Source organism: Typopeltis vanoorti, chromosome 1 (genome assembly GCF_054136105.1).
Source record: "Typopeltis vanoorti isolate ZY-2024b chromosome 1, IOZ_Tvanoo_1.0, whole genome shotgun sequence".
Taxonomy (NCBI): Eukaryota; Metazoa; Arthropoda; class Arachnida; order Uropygi; family Thelyphonidae; genus Typopeltis; species Typopeltis vanoorti.
The window spans coordinates 137,078,698-137,099,807 of record NC_143549.1 but is presented as its reverse complement, the minus strand read 5'-3'; the positions used below and the strand labels follow the sequence as shown (position 1 = coordinate 137,099,807).

The 21,110-nt window shown below is 35.5% G+C and overlaps 1 protein-coding gene across 3 annotated transcripts in view; it reads right to left on the bottom strand.

Moving 5' to 3' along the window:
• Positions 1 to 21,110, bottom strand: part of bchs (WD repeat and FYVE domain containing 3 bchs) — a 1,305,514-nt gene that overhangs the window by 880,449 nt on the left and 403,955 nt on the right. For all 3 annotated transcript variants that reach the window (XM_090399415.1, XM_090399420.1, XM_090399430.1), the window contains exon 21: positions 18,834 to 19,055. In XM_090399415.1, the coding sequence (XP_090255541.1) occupies positions 18,834 to 19,055 (222 nt within the window). The remainder of the gene's footprint in view (positions 1 to 18,833; positions 19,056 to 21,110) is intronic.

Sequence of the window (21,110 nt, the reverse complement as noted above, 5' to 3'; positions counted from 1 at the left end):
AAAATTCAAAAGGGAAATTAAATGATGAAAGTAAACGTCTTGCAGCTCAAGAAGTTTTGTTTGTGTTTCATGCAATGAACAATAACCTTTCTTTGAGGTCAATGGACTGCACCTCTGCAATAGTGAGAAATTTATTTCAAAAGAAATTTACGTGTGGGTGAACAAAGTGCCAATCACTTTTAGTGAATGTCCTGGCACTTTATGCAATGCAAGAAATACCAATTGATGTTGGAAGTTTATTTTCAACTTGGCTAGACTATAATAAATTTACTTTAATCCTTTACCCAAGTGTAGGCAAACACTGTTTGCGCCTGAAGTAGTTCAGGACTGAGGCAACTTGTAGCAAAGGTGGACCAAGCTCTCATCACTCCTTCTCTCAGTATCTCCCATAATGCAAAGCACATCTCCTTCCAGACATGTATAATGCTATGCATTAAGGGAAGGGCCACTACCCAGACCGGTTTCGACCTTTACTGAGGTCTTGTCAGTGGTAGGGAAGACCCAGAAGTGGTGATACTAAGGCAAGCAATGGAGAGGTCATATTTACTTATATGAGTTGCCAACCACCTTATTATTAATTTACTCTGGATTTAGAGAAAGATGTTGGAAGCTTATTTTCAACTTGGTTAGAGAATTGAAAATACGTTAAACAAGTTGAAAATAAACTTCCGACATCTTTCACTAAATCCAGAGTAAATTAATAATAAGGTGGTACACCTTTTGACAACTCGTATAAGTAAATATGACCTCTCCATTGCTTCTGCCTTAGTATCATCACTTCTGGATCTGCCTCCCACTGATGAGACCTCAATAAAGGTCGAAACCGGTCTGGGTAGTGGCCCTTCCCTTAATGCATAGCATTATATGTGCTAGGCATTAAGCACATGTCCACAAGGAGATGTGCTTTGCATTATGGAGATACTGAGACAAGGAGTGACGAGAGCTTGGTCCTCCTTTGCTATGAGTTGCCTCAGTCCTGAACTACTTCAGGAACAAACTTTGTTGGCCTACACTTGGGTAAAGGATTAAACTAAATTTATTAAAATACCAATTGAACTGAAACAAGCCAAATATGTGTCAGTTATGGTAGACACATCAAACCACAGAGATTTGAAGTTGGGGCCTGTCCTTGTTAGGTACTTCATCCCGAATAAAGGTATTCAGGTTAAAGTGATAGAAAATCAGAAATTAACAAAAGAAACAGCAGAGCTGTTTGCAAATCATATATTGGATATTTTGCAGAAACAGCAGCTGACTGAGAAAATTATTGCACTTTCTGCAGATAACTGCAACACCAACTTCAGTGGATACATACAAGGTCAATGGTTCCAACAATGTCTTTTCAACACTTGACAAAGGGTTAAAAATGAACATTCATACTATTGGCTGTGCTTCTCATGTTGTTCATAATGGGGTACAGACAAGTGCTGATATTTTGCTTACTGATATCGAAACAATTATAAATAAAATATTTCAGTATTTAACATTTACACCATGAGAGTAAGGGAATTGAATACAAGCATGTTCTAGGTAGTGCACAAACAAGATGGTTATCATTACTACCAGCTGTGAATAGGATTATTGATATGTATGATGGACTCAGATCGTACTTATTATTGCAAGATAAATGCCCTACATTGTTGAAATCATTTTTCATCATCATCATCACGAATCATGAGCTCACTGCCCGTTGATGTCTGATGCCTGTTTCACTATCTTCTTCCACCTTTCTTTGTCCAGTGCACAGTGTTGCAGTTTTTGTACACCCATTCCACACCAGTCTTTTATATCATCTATCCATTCTCTGTATGATCTACCTCTTCTGTTTAAACCATCCAAAATATCAAACATAAGTGTCTTTATCTTCCGGTCCTCACTCATTCTACAGATGTGTTCAAATAATTGCAGATTCCATTTTATAATCTTCTGCATTAGATTCTGTTTTAGGTTTTATCTTCTGATAGAGCTCTTCATTGGTGATTGTCTGTGCTATCCTATTCCTTTAAAATCTTCCTGTAACAAGTTCTTTCAAATGCCAAAATTCTTTTTCTTGATTCCTTATTTATTACCCACGTTTCAGATCCGTACAGTACACCACTGAAGATGCATGTTTCCAATACTCTTAGTTTTGTTTGCAGACTGATCACTTTACTTTTCCAGATGTTATCCATGGTTCAGATTTGTTCTTCCCTTTGCAATCATGATCTTTATTTCTTTTTTACAGTCCAAGTCATACGTCAGTTTACTTCCCAAATATGTGAATTGTTCTACATTTTCTATATCAGTTCCATCCACTTGTATCTTTTGTTTCATGTTCTTCTCACCAAATACCATTGTCTTTGTTTTTTCAAAGTTCATAACAAGTCCAAATCTCTTCCCTTCCTCATTTAACAGTTTCAGTGTTTTTTGCAGTTCTCTTTCATCTTCTTCAATAATAACAATGTCATCTGCAAATCTCAGATTGTTAATTCTCATTCCGTGTACAAATATTCCTTTGGCATCTTCTTTCATTTTATCCATTGCTCTTTCTAAATGTGCGATGAAAATGCTTGGTGATATCGGGTCTCCCTGTCTAGTACCCCTGCTTGTTTTAAACCATTTCCCCAAATCATCACCTATTCTAACTGCTGCAACTGCATTCTAGTAAACATCTTTTAATATAGCTATTAGTTTTTTATCAATTCCATAGGATTCCAGAACTGCTAATGTCACTTTCTGGTCAATACTGTCAAATGCTTTCTGAAAATCAACAAAGCAAGTATATATGTTTTTGTTTTTTCTCCTAGCTTTCTCTGCTATTAATCTCATTGTCAAAATCTGTTGAATTGTAGTTCTATCCTTCCTAAATCCTGCTTGCTCGTCTGCAAGGTATGCTTTCAATTGTGTTCTCAATCTTTCTGTCAATATGATCATCATCACTTTACCAAGGTGACTTATCAAGGCAATTGTTCTATAATTTTTACATTCTAGCTTATTTCTTTTCTTGTATAATGTTATTAATATTGATTTCACCCACTCCTTTGGCATTTTCCCTTCTTTCCATATCATATTACATAGTTGGTGCATTTCTGTAACCATACTTTCACCACCATATTTAATCATTTTTCCAGTAATGTTATCGTTATCAGGACTCTTGTTGTGTTTTAGCCGTCTTTCTACCTCTCCTCTTAAAATGTCCATATCATGCTCATTATCTGGTGGTGATATCTGCTTCAATTCTTCAGTCAGTTTCCCAACACTATCTGAATTTAGTTTTTCTTCATATAACTCGCTACAGTATCTTATCCACCGCTGTACAATTTTTTCTTTATTCATCAATACTTTGCCTTTTTCATCTTTAATTGTAGTCTGTTTTGGTTGCCACTTTCTATTAATGGTTCTGATCATTTTGTATACCTCCCTTGTTTTATGCTCTCCATAATACTGTTCTATATTGTTGCATTTTCATCATTTTTCAGTAACCAATAATCAATACTTTGGCTCCATTTCCTGCAAAACAAACCAGCTGAAAATATTCTCAGCAACAATAACGAAAATAGAAATGGTAAATATTTCGGCAACTGAAGTGGTAGAAGAATTGGTATTGCTCCGACTACAAATTACAAATAAGAAGCTGAGAACTTTCAAACATTTAAAATGTCATCAATTATTTCCGAGTTCAAAGATGAGAGCATCGTTGATGAAAAAGAATTTTTAGACACTACAAATTTATTTTATGATACTTTCCTTGAATATTTAAGCAAATGGATTTATCATTTCCAGCTATTGAAAGCATTTCACTGGATTAAGTTGCAAACCCCACTAACTTGGGCAGAAGTTGCAAGCAGCCTAAAAGCAATCAGTGATGTTGACAGCAAAATATTCAATATTGTTGATGAAGATGAATTATTTGATGAAGTCAGCCATATAAATAATGTTGCGAACTCCAAAAAGACTGGAAGGACACAAACGGTGAAGTGGACAAAAAGTGGTGTGACGTGTTTAAGTTGCTCCAAAATAAAAACATCCACTACAAAAATATACTGCTAGTTGATGCATTTGTTATGGCAATCCCAGGAGCAAATGCAGCTGTAGAGAGAATTTTTTCTCTCATGAGTTCTTTGTGGTCTGATGAAAAGAACTGCTTCAACACCAAGACTGTGAAAGCAATAATTGTGATCAAGACACAATACACAAAATGTCATGATCACAATAATTGTGATCATGATATTTTGTGTATTGACTTTTATGAATGCATCTTGAAAGAACTAAAACTTTTTTTGAAGAAATAATGTCTTCATATAAATATAATAATAATGATAATGCTGATGGAATATCAGCATTATCATAATAATGATAATGCTGATATTCCATCATTATAATGCACACTTCAGTCCTGTAATATTATAATTATATGTTATTCAATTTTTATGTAGAGTGTACCACAAGTGTCCCATTTTTTCCCTTTCTTTAATTACTGAAAAATTCAAAATACCCCCCCTCCCCCGCCTCTTTTTTTTTTTTTTTTTTTGAAAATCTGGTCACTGTACCTTTAATATGAAAGTTGAAACCTTGGGAAATTAACATAATTATTACTAACAGGTAATAGTATCCATAATTTAACAAAATTAACTGATCATTGTGTATCATTAAAGGAAAGGAAAGGTATTCATAGAATTTAAATGGAAAGGTTTAGTAATTATGTGAATGATATTGATGAATACACGAACACTTAACTGACAGCATTAATAATCTCGGTTGCGCATAGCATTTTATGTTATACTTTTATATATTTTTTGAGTTACTGTTTATTGTTACAATTTACAAAAACACTTAAATTGGGTGTTTAAATCAATGGCATGTAAGGGGGGAAAAGTAAATTTAGGGAATCAGTGATCAAAGAAATTTTTTTTTCTTCCACACTCTTGCCAAGCTTCCATGGATGTCCCCTAGCCCTCCCACCACCAGTCCTGTTCTCAAAAATATCCTCTGAATTAATCCTATAGAAACCCTTCAGCAATTTGAATGTCTCAATCATATCTCCCCTTTGCCGCTTATCAACCAATTTCTGCAACCCACAAATCTTCAACCTGTTCTCATAAGGTTTATTCCATAGACCTGCTATCATCTTGGTTACTCGCCTCTGGATCCTCTCAACCTCCTCCCCATCAAGAAGAAACCTAGGTGACCAAATCTGGGTACAGTAGTCAAGATGGGGTCTTATCAAGGCTCGATACAGAGGAATAATAACTTGCTTATCTCTGCTCATCAAAGTATTCTTCAGCATCCAAGTAATTTCATGAGCTGATTTAGCCACTTTTGTAATGTGCCCCCTAAACTTCAACTCCCTATACACCAACACTCCCAAATCCCTGACCTCATCAATCTCCTGGAGTACAGTTCCACCAGTGTGATATACTGCTGCTAATCTTTTCACCTCAAAATGCATAACCTTACATTTTGCCACATTAAAGTGACATTCATTCTCCATAGCCCAGACCTCCAATCTATCCAAATCATCCTGCAAAATTTTGACATTTTCTGCATTCACTATTGCCCTACCCGATTTTGCATCATCAGAGAACAAATGAACTGTTCCTCTCAGATTCTTCCCTATATCGTTAATGAACAAATTAAACAGCAGTAGTCCAAGAACAGAACCCTGCGGCACACCACTAGTCACAAGCCGTCTTTTGGACTTCACTCCTGAGTAAACTACTCTCTGGTATCTCTCCATCAACCACCCTCCTATCCATCTCACCAACCCTATATCCATTCCCATATGTTGACGGATTAGAATTCCATGTGGTATCCTATCAAAGGCCTAAGCCAGGTCCAGCAGTATCACTGTAAACTCATTACCCTTATCCAGTTCAGCCATCACTGTGTTATAAAACCTGAGCAAGTTACTGAGGCATGATCTACCCTTCACAAAACCATGCTGTCCCCCCCGTACAGTATCTCATTTTCATCAATCCATTCCTGTATTTTTCCCTTGACTACTTTCTCCAAAACCTTGACAATGACTCCTGATATGCTGATCAGTCGGTAATTTGCAACAGTAGTCTTGGATCCTCCTTTATGCAGTGGAACTATTTTCCCCTCTTTCCACACCTTCGGGACTAAACCAGACCCGAGACTCAGATTAAACAATATGGTCAAGGGCACTGACAATTCTTTAGCCACTTCACATAAGACCCGTACTGGTATACCGTCCAATCCCACAGATGTATTCACATTAAGGTTCTATAATAGACTATTAACCTGCACTTCATTCATCACAATTCCAGTATAAACTAATGGTTCCTTCATTTTTTCAATGTCACCACCTGGATGATATACGCTTGCAAAGTGCTCGCTCAGTAATTCCATTATATCGACTGATTCAGTGACCTCCTTACCATCGCCATTCCTTAAAATCATTCTGTTGTGTACAGTTTTTTTTTTGCTTGCAGCATATTGAAAGAACTGTTTGGGATTCTCTTTAGCTTGCATAGCTAGATTCCTTTCATAATCTGCTTTTCCTTTTTTTACCACACTCGTTACCCTTCTGGCCTGCGTTTTATACCGTTCATGTGCCTGCAGGTCACCATTCTCCTTAAATTCCTGCCACAGTTGTTTCTTTTTTTGCAACTCAAGTTTAATGGTGTCATTCATCCATTTAACCCCTACTTGATTTACTATTCAGACTGTAGGTATACAGTCAGCCATAACCTGCTACAAATGCTCCTTGACCACTTCCCATGCCCTATCAACATCCAAACCTTGCAGTTTTACATGCCATGGAAATGAACCAAGCAATCTCCTAAGCTTGTCATACTTGCCAGCACGATAATTCCACATGTACCCTGTCTTAATCGAAAATTTCACACATTTAGCCACCTCCCAGGTCAAGACCCTATGATCACTCACCAATAGGTTGCAACATGGTCATATTCATTACAGTCAAATTCTCAGATGCTATTACTAAGTCAAGCACTCTCAAACCCCTAGTAGTTTTCCATTACATGCTATCTCAGATAGTTATCCCTGAATAATTGAATAAAATCCAGTTCCTTCCTCACATGTGTCCTCTCCTCCTTCCAATCGATGTTACCATAGTTGAAATCCCCCATAATAATTACCCTCTTCCACTCATTTCATTAATTTGTCTATGCATACTATTTCCACCATCTATTCCATCACCTGGTCTATATCAGCACCCAAATGTACATTTTGTTCTGTTTGTCAATCTCACACCAAATAGCCTCAAATGAGCTCTTTTCACTATCCTGCAATACAACTTCTATTCTACTTGGCTGCAGTTCATCAGCTATCATCAATAACACTCCTCCCCCCATTTTATTCTCTCTGTTCCTCCTGAACACACTATACCCTACAGATTCTATCCCACTAACTATATCATCTTCTGTCAGCCATGTTTCACTGATGCCAATAATCTCTGACCAGGAAGAGCCAACCAAGGCCAAAAATTCTTCCTTCTTGTTACTAATACTCCTGGAATTAGTATATATGAAATGCAGAGGTCCATTTGTCCCACCCTAATCTTGATGCATAATGGAATCAGAATGGGATATAACTATCCCATTCTGATTTCTTGTCCTTCGTACTGGCTCGGGCATGTTATATACATTCTTCCACTCAACTGCCTCACTGATGTCTGCGTATCCACTTCCTCCCCTCCTAATAGTGCTAGTTTCCCTGATTTTGCACATCCACTCTCACTTCACTCAGCAACACTTTTTCCAGTCTTCGTACACCAAATCCATTCAAATGTAAGCCATCCATCTTGTACAAATCCTATCGCCCATCAAACTCACTTCACACCATCTGCATAAACTGCGCATAAAGTCATTTGTAATTATGGCCCTCTTTCTGAACTCTTCTCTGTCATACTGTGGCAACAGACTCATTATCCTAACACTGTCACTATTTTCTTTCGCTACCTCTAATAATTCCTTCAGGTCCTCTCTCATATCAAATTTATCTCCTTTCAAATCGTTCGTTCCGGCTACAGCTATCATTTCTTTCACCCTCTGCTTTTGCGCTCTAATACTCTCACTTACATCCTTAATTTTCACACCCGGTAAGTACAATTTAGTCAAACTCTCATCTATCACAACTCTTACTAACGAGTCACCATACAACACTCTTTCTTTCATTTCTGAAACACTCCCAATCTTATGCTTATTTCCGTTAGCCGAGGCACTCAGGAAAGAGTTTTGCAGACCCTCCAACTGCTGCGTTGCCCTATGTAATACTCTGCATAACCATGCAATCTCACTCATTACAGCTAATTTCTAATTTTTTTTATCATTCAAACCATTTTCTCTCTGTATAATTACTTTTACTCTCTCTTTCATCACCACTCTCATTGCTATCTTGTACAACATCACAATTTACTATCAAACCACCATTTTCTCTCACAATCTGGCTTTCTTCTACAACAACAACAATCTCATGACATGACACACACTTTAATTCCTCACTTACCATACACTTTCGGCACCGTCTCCCACCACTATCATTATCTATCCAAACTCCAGTCTCTTTCAGGAAAGAATACATCCCGCACATATTACACCGGACGAATTCCTTTACATTAAAGTTTTTGAACAAAGACAGTGAAGTTTTGTATGCCATTGTTTTTCGTCGCATTGGTGCCATGTGCTACACTATCAATTGTATCTTTAAACTAGTAGTTTAAATAAAGCGGAAATCACACCAAAAATCACACAGACACACCAAGTTACCAAAAACAAACAATACTAGGTTAAGATTAAATCAATTGCCAATTTTTTCTCAAAATAATACTTATCTTTTTGGGAGCTCTCTGCAAACACTATACACTGTGTAGCCCTCTAGCGAACTAGTCCCTATATACATATTGTGCACTTCAATGATCTATATCCAAGTTTTTTTAATGGACATGGAGGATGACAAGCAACAACAAACGACAGTATAAAAAATTAGTTACTGGTAACAAAGCTGCATTTCAATTTGCTGCTAAACAAACTGCATTATCATAGAGCAAAACGTAATCCATAATTTTTGATTGCCATATTCCACATCCACAATAATAATAAAGAGCTGTATTATTAACAAACAGTTTTCTTCCTCCCAAACCAAACTACTACTAATAATAATTGAGAATATTTTCTTCCCATAAGCAATGAAACATGTAATTACTGATTTAAATCAAATTAAGTTTGTTTCCCTGTTGAAATCATATTGACATAAAATGAGTACTAATTTTAATTTGTTACTATTTACAGTGGGAGGAGACCTAAACATAGCCCTTAAATGAATGTGGAGAACCGACCTGGGCTTCTGACCTGATGTCCAATCCTCACCTTCCCATGGTGAACCCTGTTAGGTATCTACTTGGATACTGAACAAACGAAGATGGGCTGGCAAATTCGGATTTAGCCGACCAAATTATATTCTTATTGGCTTAAACCACAATATGAAATGATGGTACAACATGACAGAATTTCATGCCGGCTGGGGTGTTGCCCAGTTAAACAAGGCCCCTGTTGTTTTCGCCAGGGAACCATGGTGAACAGCAACAAGTCAGCTACTGGAACAAATCCTAAAACACATCCCAACTCAATATCACCAGAGCACAAGATTGATACTATAAACATAAGAAGCCTGAATGGCAAAGAAATGGAGCTAGCTGAGGAATTGGGTAAGAACCAGATCGACATAATAGGGGTGACTGAAACAAAAAAGACAAAAACTGGCGAGATCTTTCTGAGTAATAAATACAAAATGTTATATTCAGGCAATGACAATCAAGGAAAAGAAGGAGTAGACATAGTATTCAACACTAAATATGAGGTTAATTTTCTTCAATAGCAGGCAGTCTCAAGTAGAGTGATGTGGGCAAATACCGAACGGGGAACTGGAGAATCAGAATTATTTGTGCCTAAGGTCCCACAGAAGGTTCTATTAAGGAATAAGAGGAGGTTTTTTTTTTTTTTTTTTTAATTATTTTTTTTTTTAAATTAGAGAAAACAACTGACACAATGAAAAATGAAAAGTAGGTCCTTGTTGGGGATCTAAATAGCAGAGTGGGAAATAATTATCAGACATACAAAAATATTTTGGGAAAATTTTGAGAGAAAAGATCAAAGCTAATAATAATGACAAATATCCGTTGGAGTTCTGCTCAGGACATGGACTGATTATTACTAACACAATGTTCCAACATAAAAATGTGCATAAATTCACATGGAGAGAAGAGGCAAGGAATACGAAAAGTCTCATCGACTATGTTATTGTTGATAGTGATTTTTCTTCCTGGTGCAGTACACTAGAGTGTACAGAGGATTTGAAATTGGATGTGATCACCATTTAGTCTTCAGCAGGATAAAATTAAATTTCAAATTGAAAAGAAAGAGAATGTAAGAAAGTTTTAAAGGGAATACAAGTTGTGCACAAACATTATCCAAAAAAAGAGGAAAGAATTTGAGAACAGGAACCAAACCTTGGAGATTCAGTGGCAAGCCCTGAAGAAAACACTGACTGATTCAGCCAGAGAGGCATGTGGTGAAGTTGTCAGTAGGGATAGAAAAATCAGAACTCCATGAAGAACTCAGAAAGTTAGAGAGAGAGAGAGAGAGAGAGAGAGAGAGAGAGTGAAGGAAAAGAAGAAAGCATATTAAAAGTCCATGACAAATAAGTGGGCTTATGTTCTTAGAGAATACAGAGACAAATGTAAGAAAGCTAAACACTGTGTAAAACTAGCTAAACAAAAGTAATGAGAAGACTTTGGTAAGAGCAGAAAATAAATATCAAGAAGATGGCAAGATATTCTGGCGGTTGGTAAAGAATCTCAGAAATGGAAGAAAGAGTGCTGTAAAAGGAATTAGAGATGATAAAGGTGACATGAAAAATGGAGAAAAGATATCCTTGAAGTATGGAGTAATTACTTTGAAAAATTGCTAAATAAAACAATCAATGACAGCACAATGGTAAACCAACACTGATCAGGAATGCATATCCATATTTAAAGTAGAAAAGCCATCAAAGGCTGAAATGTGGAAAAGCAGTTGGAGTAGATGATATTTGAGCAGAAGCCTGCACTGTATAGTTCAGAAGGCCTCGACAGAGGGATGAATTCCAGATGATTGGAGTAGAGCTCTCGTAGTAACCATATATAAAAAGGGAAATAAAACTGAATGTGAAAATTATAGAGATATTTCTCTACTGAGTGTTCTTGGTAAGATATATGCAAGTATACTTAAGAAACGGTTGAAAAGGATTGTGGAAGGGAAGCTTGGTGAAGAACAAGCTGGATTCAGGCCAAATAGAGGCTGTCAGGATCAGATTTTTACTTTATGACAAATAACTGAGAAGCCATGGGAATATAACAAAGATCTGTATTTAAGTTTTGTAGATGTGGAAAAGGCATATGGCAAGGTGCCAAGAGAGAAGCTGTTCAAAGTGCTACAGTTGTATGGTGTCAATGGAGCATCATATCAAGCAATACTTTTAGTCTTGATTTGAGTTTCAAGTCAGTAGTCAGAATTGAAGTACAGGGAGATCAGGAAGATGGTTTAATGTTAAATCTAGTGTCAGACAAGGAGGTGCATTATTCCCTCTGTTCATTATCTATATGGATGATATTATATAGGAAAGTGGTATTACACCTGATATCAAATTGGAGTTGCCAATATCAGCTCTTGGCTTTATGCAGATGATGTTATACTTTCTAAATAAATCCGCTACAAGTCTGCAAGATTCCCTAAATTGGATAACTGTCGTAATAGATATAGTATGAAGGTCAGCAATAATAAGACAAATAAAATGAAAATAGGCATAAGCATTGAAAATATCAACTGCAATGTGAATGGAGAACCTAGAGAACAAGTAAAACATTTCAGCTACTTAGGCACAATTTTTGGCGAAGATGGTAAATTAAATATGGAAATAGACAACAGAATCAACAAAGCTGGTATGGTAGGAAATCAACTGAATAAATTTATATGGAATAAGAGAGAAATTAGTCAAAACACTAAATTACCTAACTAAATAAACACACGTAACCACAGTAATAAGTTTTAATAAGTAAATATTGAGTGTCGCTAGTGAACGTGGAAGTCGTGTTGAGTTATGCTAGAAAACATGTTTATAAATTAAAGCATAGTGTGGCTTTTTTTGTCTCAAATTGTGCAACAGTTGTGCTTCAGTTGGATAGAAGTGTCCTTCAGTGGTATTAATGTTTGAAACTCTGTTGTATATATTGTGTTTTCACTGCCGTTTGTTTCACTACTTCAGCATCTAAAGATGGCGTACAACAAGAGACGTAAGTCAGCGGTTCGGAGGAACTTCTATACGAAAGTCTGGCTCTGCGTTGGATTTTTTGTAATGGATGCGTTGTGGAAACTGCTATGTGTATGCGTGAAAGAATGTGAAGGATCTGTGGACTGTTTGGCTAAATGAGAAGAATGAAAACGTCGAAGTATGTGAGAGGTGTCGGGATAGGCTGGAGTGATTAGGAATTGAAGCAGACATCGGGACTGTAGTGGCAGAACTTCAGCAGGAGGTTTTAAAAATTAAAATTGAGTTAAATGTGTTGAATAGAGGAATTAGGACTATGGAGATTGCTTTAGCTGAAGTAACTAGAACAGCATTAAGTATGGGAGAGTCTTTGGTGATTGATGAAGTAATTGGGAGTCAACAGAATGAAAGCACAAGAGGTCTAGAAGAAACAAGATGTCGTGAGAGCGAGGGAGTAAGTAAAAGAGTGTTGAGTAATGAAACTGGGAGAGTCATGCTGAATAGTGTAGAAAATGAGGCCGTCAGAGACACTTGTTTGGACTTGAATGAAGTGTTACTGACGGCCTCATATTCTACGTGTGAGTGGTAAAATATATGGTAATTCTATGATTAAGGATCATGCGGCAAAAAAGAAATGGAATTCATACATCTTATACCAGATAATTATTTGAAACAGCACATAACTGAAGGTACATGTGGTGTGAGAGTGTTGGACCTGGTCATAGGAACAGAGGATAAGTAAGGTCCTCGTTACCTCCAATTGGTGAGAGCAATCATGTGGTATTGACTTGGGAGGTTGCAAAATTTGTGGATTTCTCTCTTAACAAGGCACATATAGAACTACAGGTTAGGCAATTATAACAAGCTTCGGAGTGAGCTTGCAGCCATCCCATGGCAGAACATATTGCAGGGGAAAGATGTTAGCAGTGCATGGAATAAAATCAGCGGGTATCTGAGGAAGGCAATATTAGATTGTGTCCCCATGGTCAGGAAGACAAACAAGGTAGGCGTTAGATGGATGAGTAGTAGTATCAAGTTTGATCTGCAAAAGAAGAAAATGTTATGGAGAATTTACAAGGCTCAAGCTAGGAAGGTTACCAGCATAGTAAGAAAAGCTAAATCAGATTATAAGAAGACCTTAGCCAAGAAGATCAAGGGTAATCCCAAAGAGTTCTTCCACTATGTGGCAAGTAAAAGGAAGAATGACTTCGGAAGGATAACTTGGGTGCCGATGGTATTGAGGTGATAAATTTGGTTGTAATAGTAGAGTTACTGAGTGATCACTTTTCAAAAGTCTATCACCCAAGTGAGGATATCTCTGTACCTGTAGCAATAACCAATGTGAGAACTGAAGTTAAGAAATCAGAGGTACTTAGTATATTGCAAAATTTACATGCAAACACTGCTGTAGGTTTAGACGGAATATCAGCTCGGGTGTTGTGTGAATGTGCAAAGGAATTGTCAACGCCGCTCACTTGGTTATTTAACTTAAGTTTGAACTCTGGTATGGTCCCTAGGGAGTGAAAGTTGGGCAAAGTGGTTCCTTTGCATAAAGGTGACTCTAAAACTGCGGTAGTTAATTGCAGACTAATCACATCTCAGGAGTGGTGGTAAAAGTATAGGAAAAGTTGGTTAAAGGCAAAATTCAAGAATAGGTGGATCAGGATATGATACTCTATAGGAGCCAACATGGTTTTGTTAAAGGTCAACCCTGCCTTAGCAATTTATTAACTTTTTATAATAGAATGACATCTGAGTTGGACAAAGAAAATGGCTACACAGTGGTACTTCTGGATTTTGCTAATGCTATTGACAGGATACCCCATGGAATACTGTTGCACAAATTGGAGCAGATGGGGATGGATACTAAACTGGTGATATGGATAGGAGAATGGCTCAGGGAGAGATACCAGAAGGTAGTGTATGGAGGAGCAGAGTCCAGGATAAGGAAGGTGACCAGTGGTGGGCCTTAGGGCTCTGTGCTTGGGTCATTGTTGTTTAATTTGTACATAAATGATATAGGAATTGGCTTAAAAGGAAATATTCAGTTGTTTGCTGATGATGCAAAGTTGGGTAGCGCAATAAAAAATCAAGCTAATGTTGAGAGTTTGCAGGATGATTTAAATAAGCTGGTAAAATGGGTGTCAGTTCAATGTGGAAAAGTGTAAAGTTATGCATTTTGGGATTAAAAGATTACCAGCTGTGTACTATATTGATGGAATGGTACTCCAAGAGATCGATGAGGCTAGGGACTTTTTTTTTAATCTGTTCATAAAATGAACAGATTAAAAAAGATAATGTACAAAATTCTTTTTTGTACATTATCTTCTATCCACATCATTAAAGCTTTTTCGGCCTTTTCTAGAACAACATCTCTTGTTGATAATTTCGCACTTGATTTTGTACCAGAACATACCGCTTTTCTAATAGTCTGTTCATTTTTCTTTATAGATCTGATAGTTGATTCACGGACTCCAAAGCCGTCGCACCTTCCCCAGTTTGAAGATGATCTAAAATTTGAATTTTTATATCCAAGGAAATGGCTTTCCATTTTTTTTTTTTTTTTGTTATCGGCAACATCATGTGAGGGCTGGATTAAAATCTTCGGTTAATGAAATGAAAGTTTGAAAATTACATATACCTTACCATTTATTATTTCTTAATTTTATAACATGATTTTTATTTTGATTTCACTTAAAAAATACAAATACAAAAAATGTGGAAAATATGTTGTCTACTCAAACACCAAATTCAAGCTGCTAAGAACTGCTTTTTTGTGCGCAGTCAGTTATGTATTATAATTCGGGGAATTCCCAATAAATGAAATTCATAAGAATTTAGAATTTTCTTAATTGAAACGAGAATGCAATTCTACAAAATTCTCAGAATTTTCTAGAATTTAGAATTTTCTAAATTGGAACAAGAATGCAATTCTACAAAATTCTCAGAATTTTCTTGAATTACGGATTTTTTCCTAACTTAGACTTTAGGTTGGTCACCTAAAAGTGAATAAAAATCGAGTAAAAAAAATTATTTTTGATATCCCAATTTGCGTAACTTCGAATTCGCGTAAAAAAAATTCGCATAAAAAGAGGTTTAGGTGTACATTAAAATAAGATAACATATATAAAATTATTTTACATATTTCTGTATGACAATTTCCCACACTAGGAATAGCAAGAACATCATTACGGTGTAGATTTGGTTGGTGACGTAGGGCTTCAGCACTTTTTTTATATAAATGTTCATGCTTATATAAAGATCTATGTAGAAGTTTGCTCTTTTCCTAATGGATCCTATGGTTTTGGTTTTCAACTCCATGTTGTGCAAGGCAGATTTCTGTGGTTTGATAAGATGGATATGGTCTTGATGTTCTGAAATGCGTTTATTAACAGATTTACCTGAATGTCCATAGTAAGACAATTTACAGGAACATGGAACCTCATACCCGCCAGGTAGCATCAGAGGTAAGAGTTTGTCTTTAGGAGAAGGCAACAAGTTATAGATCTGGTTGATTGGTTTGTAGTTAGCAGCAAACATTTATTAAAACTTATTACTGTGGTTATGTGTGTTTGTTTAGTCATAAATACTTCACAGCTTTCACTGTACAATAAACTAAATTAGCTGTATACAAGACAGGTTTCAAACCGATTTTAACTTATGGATCTGAGAGCTGGGTTAGAAGTAAAAAAAACTCGACCAAAGACTGGAGACTGCAGATATGAGAGTCCTGAGAAAGATTAGGGGGATGAACAGATGGCATCAATGGCAATATCGTATTAAAAATGAGGATATTACGAAAGATCTTGATATTGTTAGCATCCAGGAATGTGTTAGCAGAGCTAATGTCAGGTAGTATGGTCACTTAAACAGAATGGGAGAGGAAAGATTAGCAAAACAAGTGTTCTCTTCCAGGTTGGCAGGAAAAATACTCACAGGAAGGCCAAGACATTATTATTATTACTGATATCTCCATGGAGTCAGTAGACTCATCGTGGGAGACACAAACTATCAAAACAATATCTATCATATCTCCTCTTGAATTCATTTACAGATGAAGAACTCACGACTGAGTCAGGCAATGCATTCCACTCATAAGATATAGGTGGATTGATATGGTAAAAAGTGCCTTAGAAGACAGAAATATAAGATCTGATAATGTTGGAGTCTTGACAAGTAACAGACTAATTTGGAGGAAAATTGTAGATAGGAAGTTAGTAATGATGTAAATTTTTCATGTAGTACTATCATATCCTGTACACACACCCCTTGAGGGTACATGTCAGGAATTTGATGATAATGATGATACTATTTACAAGAAAAAAGGAGGAGCCCAAAAAGGGTTTGATCATATTTTAAATCTTTTGGAAAAATTAAAGTTATGAGAAAAATTTATCAACTTCTTGGTGGAGTGGATAACACATTACTGTGGTTCCAAATGAAAATGGAAACACAGTAATGTGTTATTTGTCTTTATAAAACTTTGAAGAGCTACAAACAGAAATATCACTAGAATAGGATGTGCAGCCTACATGATGCATAATGCACATAAATTACCACAGACTGATTATTACAGTTGGCCTGCAAAGTAAATACTTGTAAAACTTTATCAACATTTTCATATTTATGCCATAAGGGTTTGAATAACTAAAGTCATTTATTGGCTTTATTGCCTAGTTTGGAAAGAGTAACAGACCATAATATTCTCTAAAAGACTAGAATCATCTTTTTTCTTTCTTAATCCAAAATGTCCAACAGTATTATATATATATATTTATATATATATAAATTGTTTTTCTAAATCCACTTTGCTGTTATTAACACCTTTCTTACACAGCCAAACTCTTTTTAACTGAAGTTCAGAGAATTGAAAAAAAATATGATTTGACATTTGAAATAACAGATGAGATTGAAATTTTTACTGACAAAATTAAAATGAAGCACAATGAAGAATATTTACCTGCCAATACTGAAAAGTTATAATATAATTGGCTTAATGATGGTATTCTGATGCATTTACAATTTAAGCTTTATGAAGATGAATTCTGTAATACAGTAATCGAATAAATAACCAAAAAAATACAAGAATGATTAAATAAAAAATGCAAAGAAGTAAAACATCACTACCTTTATAACAAATAAATAAACTTGTGATGTGGACTCTAAATAAATTTAGAGTCCACATCACAAGTCAAGGAAAATTCATTTTCATAATTAAAACATTCCTTTTTAAAGTATGAAAAATCATTATTGAACTTATTTTTACAACGCCTGGTTCCAGTGCTTTATAGAAAGTGTTTCATTTTAGTGAACTGATTGGATATGGACACAGTAAAATCAATGATCATTATAAAAACTTATTTCAAAGGAATCATGTGAGATTATTTTCATGATCGAGAATGGAAATACAACTAAGAGATACATTATCAAAAGTACACATACCAGTCACTGAATTAAAAACTTTTATTTAATATCATGATGGACCTCCTTTAGCCCAAATTATGCACATATGAGGTTTGACAGATTGGATCTATGTCTATAATACCAGGTATTCATCAGACAGTCCTTTAACTGGCTTATCTTTGACAGAAGACGACTCTACCCTCGGATCTGTTTTTCTAACATGTCTTATACATTCTCAATGGGACTCAGATCCAGGCATTGTGGTGGCCAGGGAAGATGGCAGAATTTGCTGAACCACTGCTGAACAATTCTTGTGTAATGGACAGCAGCACTGTGGTCCATGAAACAACCATTCCCCGCTGGATAAAAAGTCAACACTGAAGGATGGACTTGATCAGCAACAATGTTTGGATATTACTTGGAGGACACCTGACCTTTCAGCAATATCAGGAGACCAGTTCCATACCAAAAGCACATACCTCACACCATAACACCATCTACAGAATCTTGAAGCAATGAACTCAAGTTTGCCTTGTATTTACTTGGTTTACCTTGTATTTGCTATTCAGAATGCAGTTGATGTGCTCGATGTTTCTGCTTATTTTCATAGTTCTGGTATATTTATTGCTGATTTTCATGTCAAATGTCTTATAGCTGTTATTCAATTTAGTTAATCCTGGAGACTTGTGCTAGATGTGCATAAGAGTACATCTAGTGAAAAGCATGTTAAGAAAAGCACCTTAATAAAAGGGCTAAGTTTGATCTCCAATTCTAATATCAGGCCTAATGCTACTTTCTTTCATAATGCAACAATGCATGTAGATGATGAATAAGAGTAGAGATAGTATGCATCTTTGTCTTACACTTGGTTTTACATCAAACCATCTTCCTGTACTTCCTTCAATAACCGCTGACTTAGAACTTAATAGACTATATATTGGACTGTATAATGTTCCATTTATTCCAGTGTTTTGAAAAGGTTTTCCCTGGGTACCTTATTGTATGCCTTTTCCAGATCCTTGTCAAACTTCCATTAGTATGAAAAACTATCAGTCAGTCAGTCAAAAATTAAATATACCTATGTTCACTGTACTTAGAACATAACAAAATTTAATCCTATAATACATATTTGCTTAATCAATACAAAAGCAAATGTGCTCTACCTGTCTGTAGCAAAGGAGTCTCTTGTGTCGATATGAGGATAGCCTTATCTTGTGATGATAACTGCAAACTCAAGCAAATTAAATGATCATCTCTACCTTGTACATGACGTACTAAAGTTAATAGCCTTAAGCAATGAGGATCAGTATGGGGATCACTAAACTTTTCCACACACATCCATGTAGAGAAAGATATGCCGGGCTGAGGAGGAAAAACTCTGTCACCTACAAAGTTAAGAATTAAAATGTCAAAGTTTAAGTAAAAATTAAATCTCAAAAAAAAGTAGAGGCAAAATGTAAAATCTTTTACAGTAACATACAGTAATACATAAAAAAATATTTAAAAAATTAATTAATTTAAAAAAAAATCAGAGTTTTAAATTAACATTTGAACAAAGGAAAACTCTACCAGTATAGGTAATACCACCATGATGTTCACTTCACATAATGTTACTTCATTATAGTCTTTTGTTAAAAATCAAAAAACAGTTTTACTAAAAATAAATATTCAAAATACAGGTTAAATGTTATTGAGGCAGAATAATCACAACTTAATGGCTCCTGTCATTTTCTGCAACTTTCTCAAATGACAAAGAAGAAACACACACACACACACATCTGAACATTCTCTCTTTAATGCAGAATGCAAGTGCAATTCACCTTTCCTCTGCATCAATGTGATACCAACTGAAAGAGGTCTAAAACATGTTAAGTAATAATAAACCACTAAGTAGCAATCTAACCAAAGCAGAAATTATAGCTCCAACAAAGTACTTCCTGTAATTTCTGAAAACTAATAGAGCTACAGTTATTACCAAAACAAATTCAAAGGCAAATTCTTGACTACAAAAAATTAACAAATATATAAAAAAATCTACAAAAATGAACCTATTCATAACCAACAACAACACCTAGCAACTGGTCAACTACAACTGAACAAAGGGCATTAAAAATAAAACAGAATTATTTAAGTCAGTCATTGTATGGCTAAAAGAAACCATTAAAAGCTGTTACTGCATTATGTCTGTGTACATAGAATTTACAGTCTTTCAAAAAGGTACAAATATAGCATGCCACTGTGAGCAACAGTGGAAGGAATTGACAACACTAATTATCATTCAAGCAAGGAACTAGAACCAGCACTTGAGCTAATTATTTATTCTCCCATCCTAGATTAAAAATACATAACACCTCATAAACAAAACTAAGAGTGTCACCTTTAACAATGATCAGTCAATTTTGATGTAACTATCCTTTTCACAAAAAGGTGCTAATCACTGACACTGTTTTCTTCTATAGAATACATGTCTGCTCTATATCATGATCCACTTTTTCCCACATACTTTGCTCTGGTTATTTCATGTAGCAAAATGATTTCTATATGCAAAAAAAGTAGATATGGCCATGGACTCACTCTGCCTTACTCCCTAGGTAATATTTACACAGATGATTTCAGGCAATGAGCTCTGGATTCAGCTAATCGAAAACCCAAAGTCTGGCTCATATATGTTGATGATATATTTGCCACTTAATTCTATGCCTGCTGAATACTGTCGAATACCTTCCTAAGCTACCCGAAAAAACAGAGAAATTAATTCAATTTACTAATGCAATTGAAAACAAACACAATTCCTTTTCTGAATACACCTGTTATGCATCTTCACTCAAGATATCTTTCCTTCACAGCCTATCATAAACCTACACAGAGAAGCCAATACATACACAAAGACTCATAACACCATCCAACACAAAAACTAGGGATCATCAGTACCCTCAAAAAATAGATCTCTAGCAAGTTGGTCTGAGGAACCTGCTCTGAAAAATAAGTATCAAATTATCAGTAAAACATTTATAAAGAATGGCTAGAAAAGGAAAACAGAATCCTTTATAAGAAAACTACTAAATTTAAAAAACATTACAATAATATCATAGCTACCTCTTCCATAATAAAAATGAAAATTTTATTTTCATTATTATTACAATTATAATTTAGCATTGTTTCCCTTCACTCTTCTTCCATTTCTTTCACTCACAAGAGTTCAGGATGGAGTCAACAGTTATGCTATAGCTTACTGGGTACATTGTGATGTATCTGATATTTAAATAAGTTTAAATTCAAAAAACAGTCGAGCAGTATCATGGTATAGCCATTACCTTTGTCCAATCCTCTTGTCACTTTATTATAAAAAGTGAATAAGTTACTAAGACAGGACAAAGCCCTTTACAAAGCCATGCTGCCTATTACAGAGTACTGCATTCATCCACCCACTGTTGTATTTT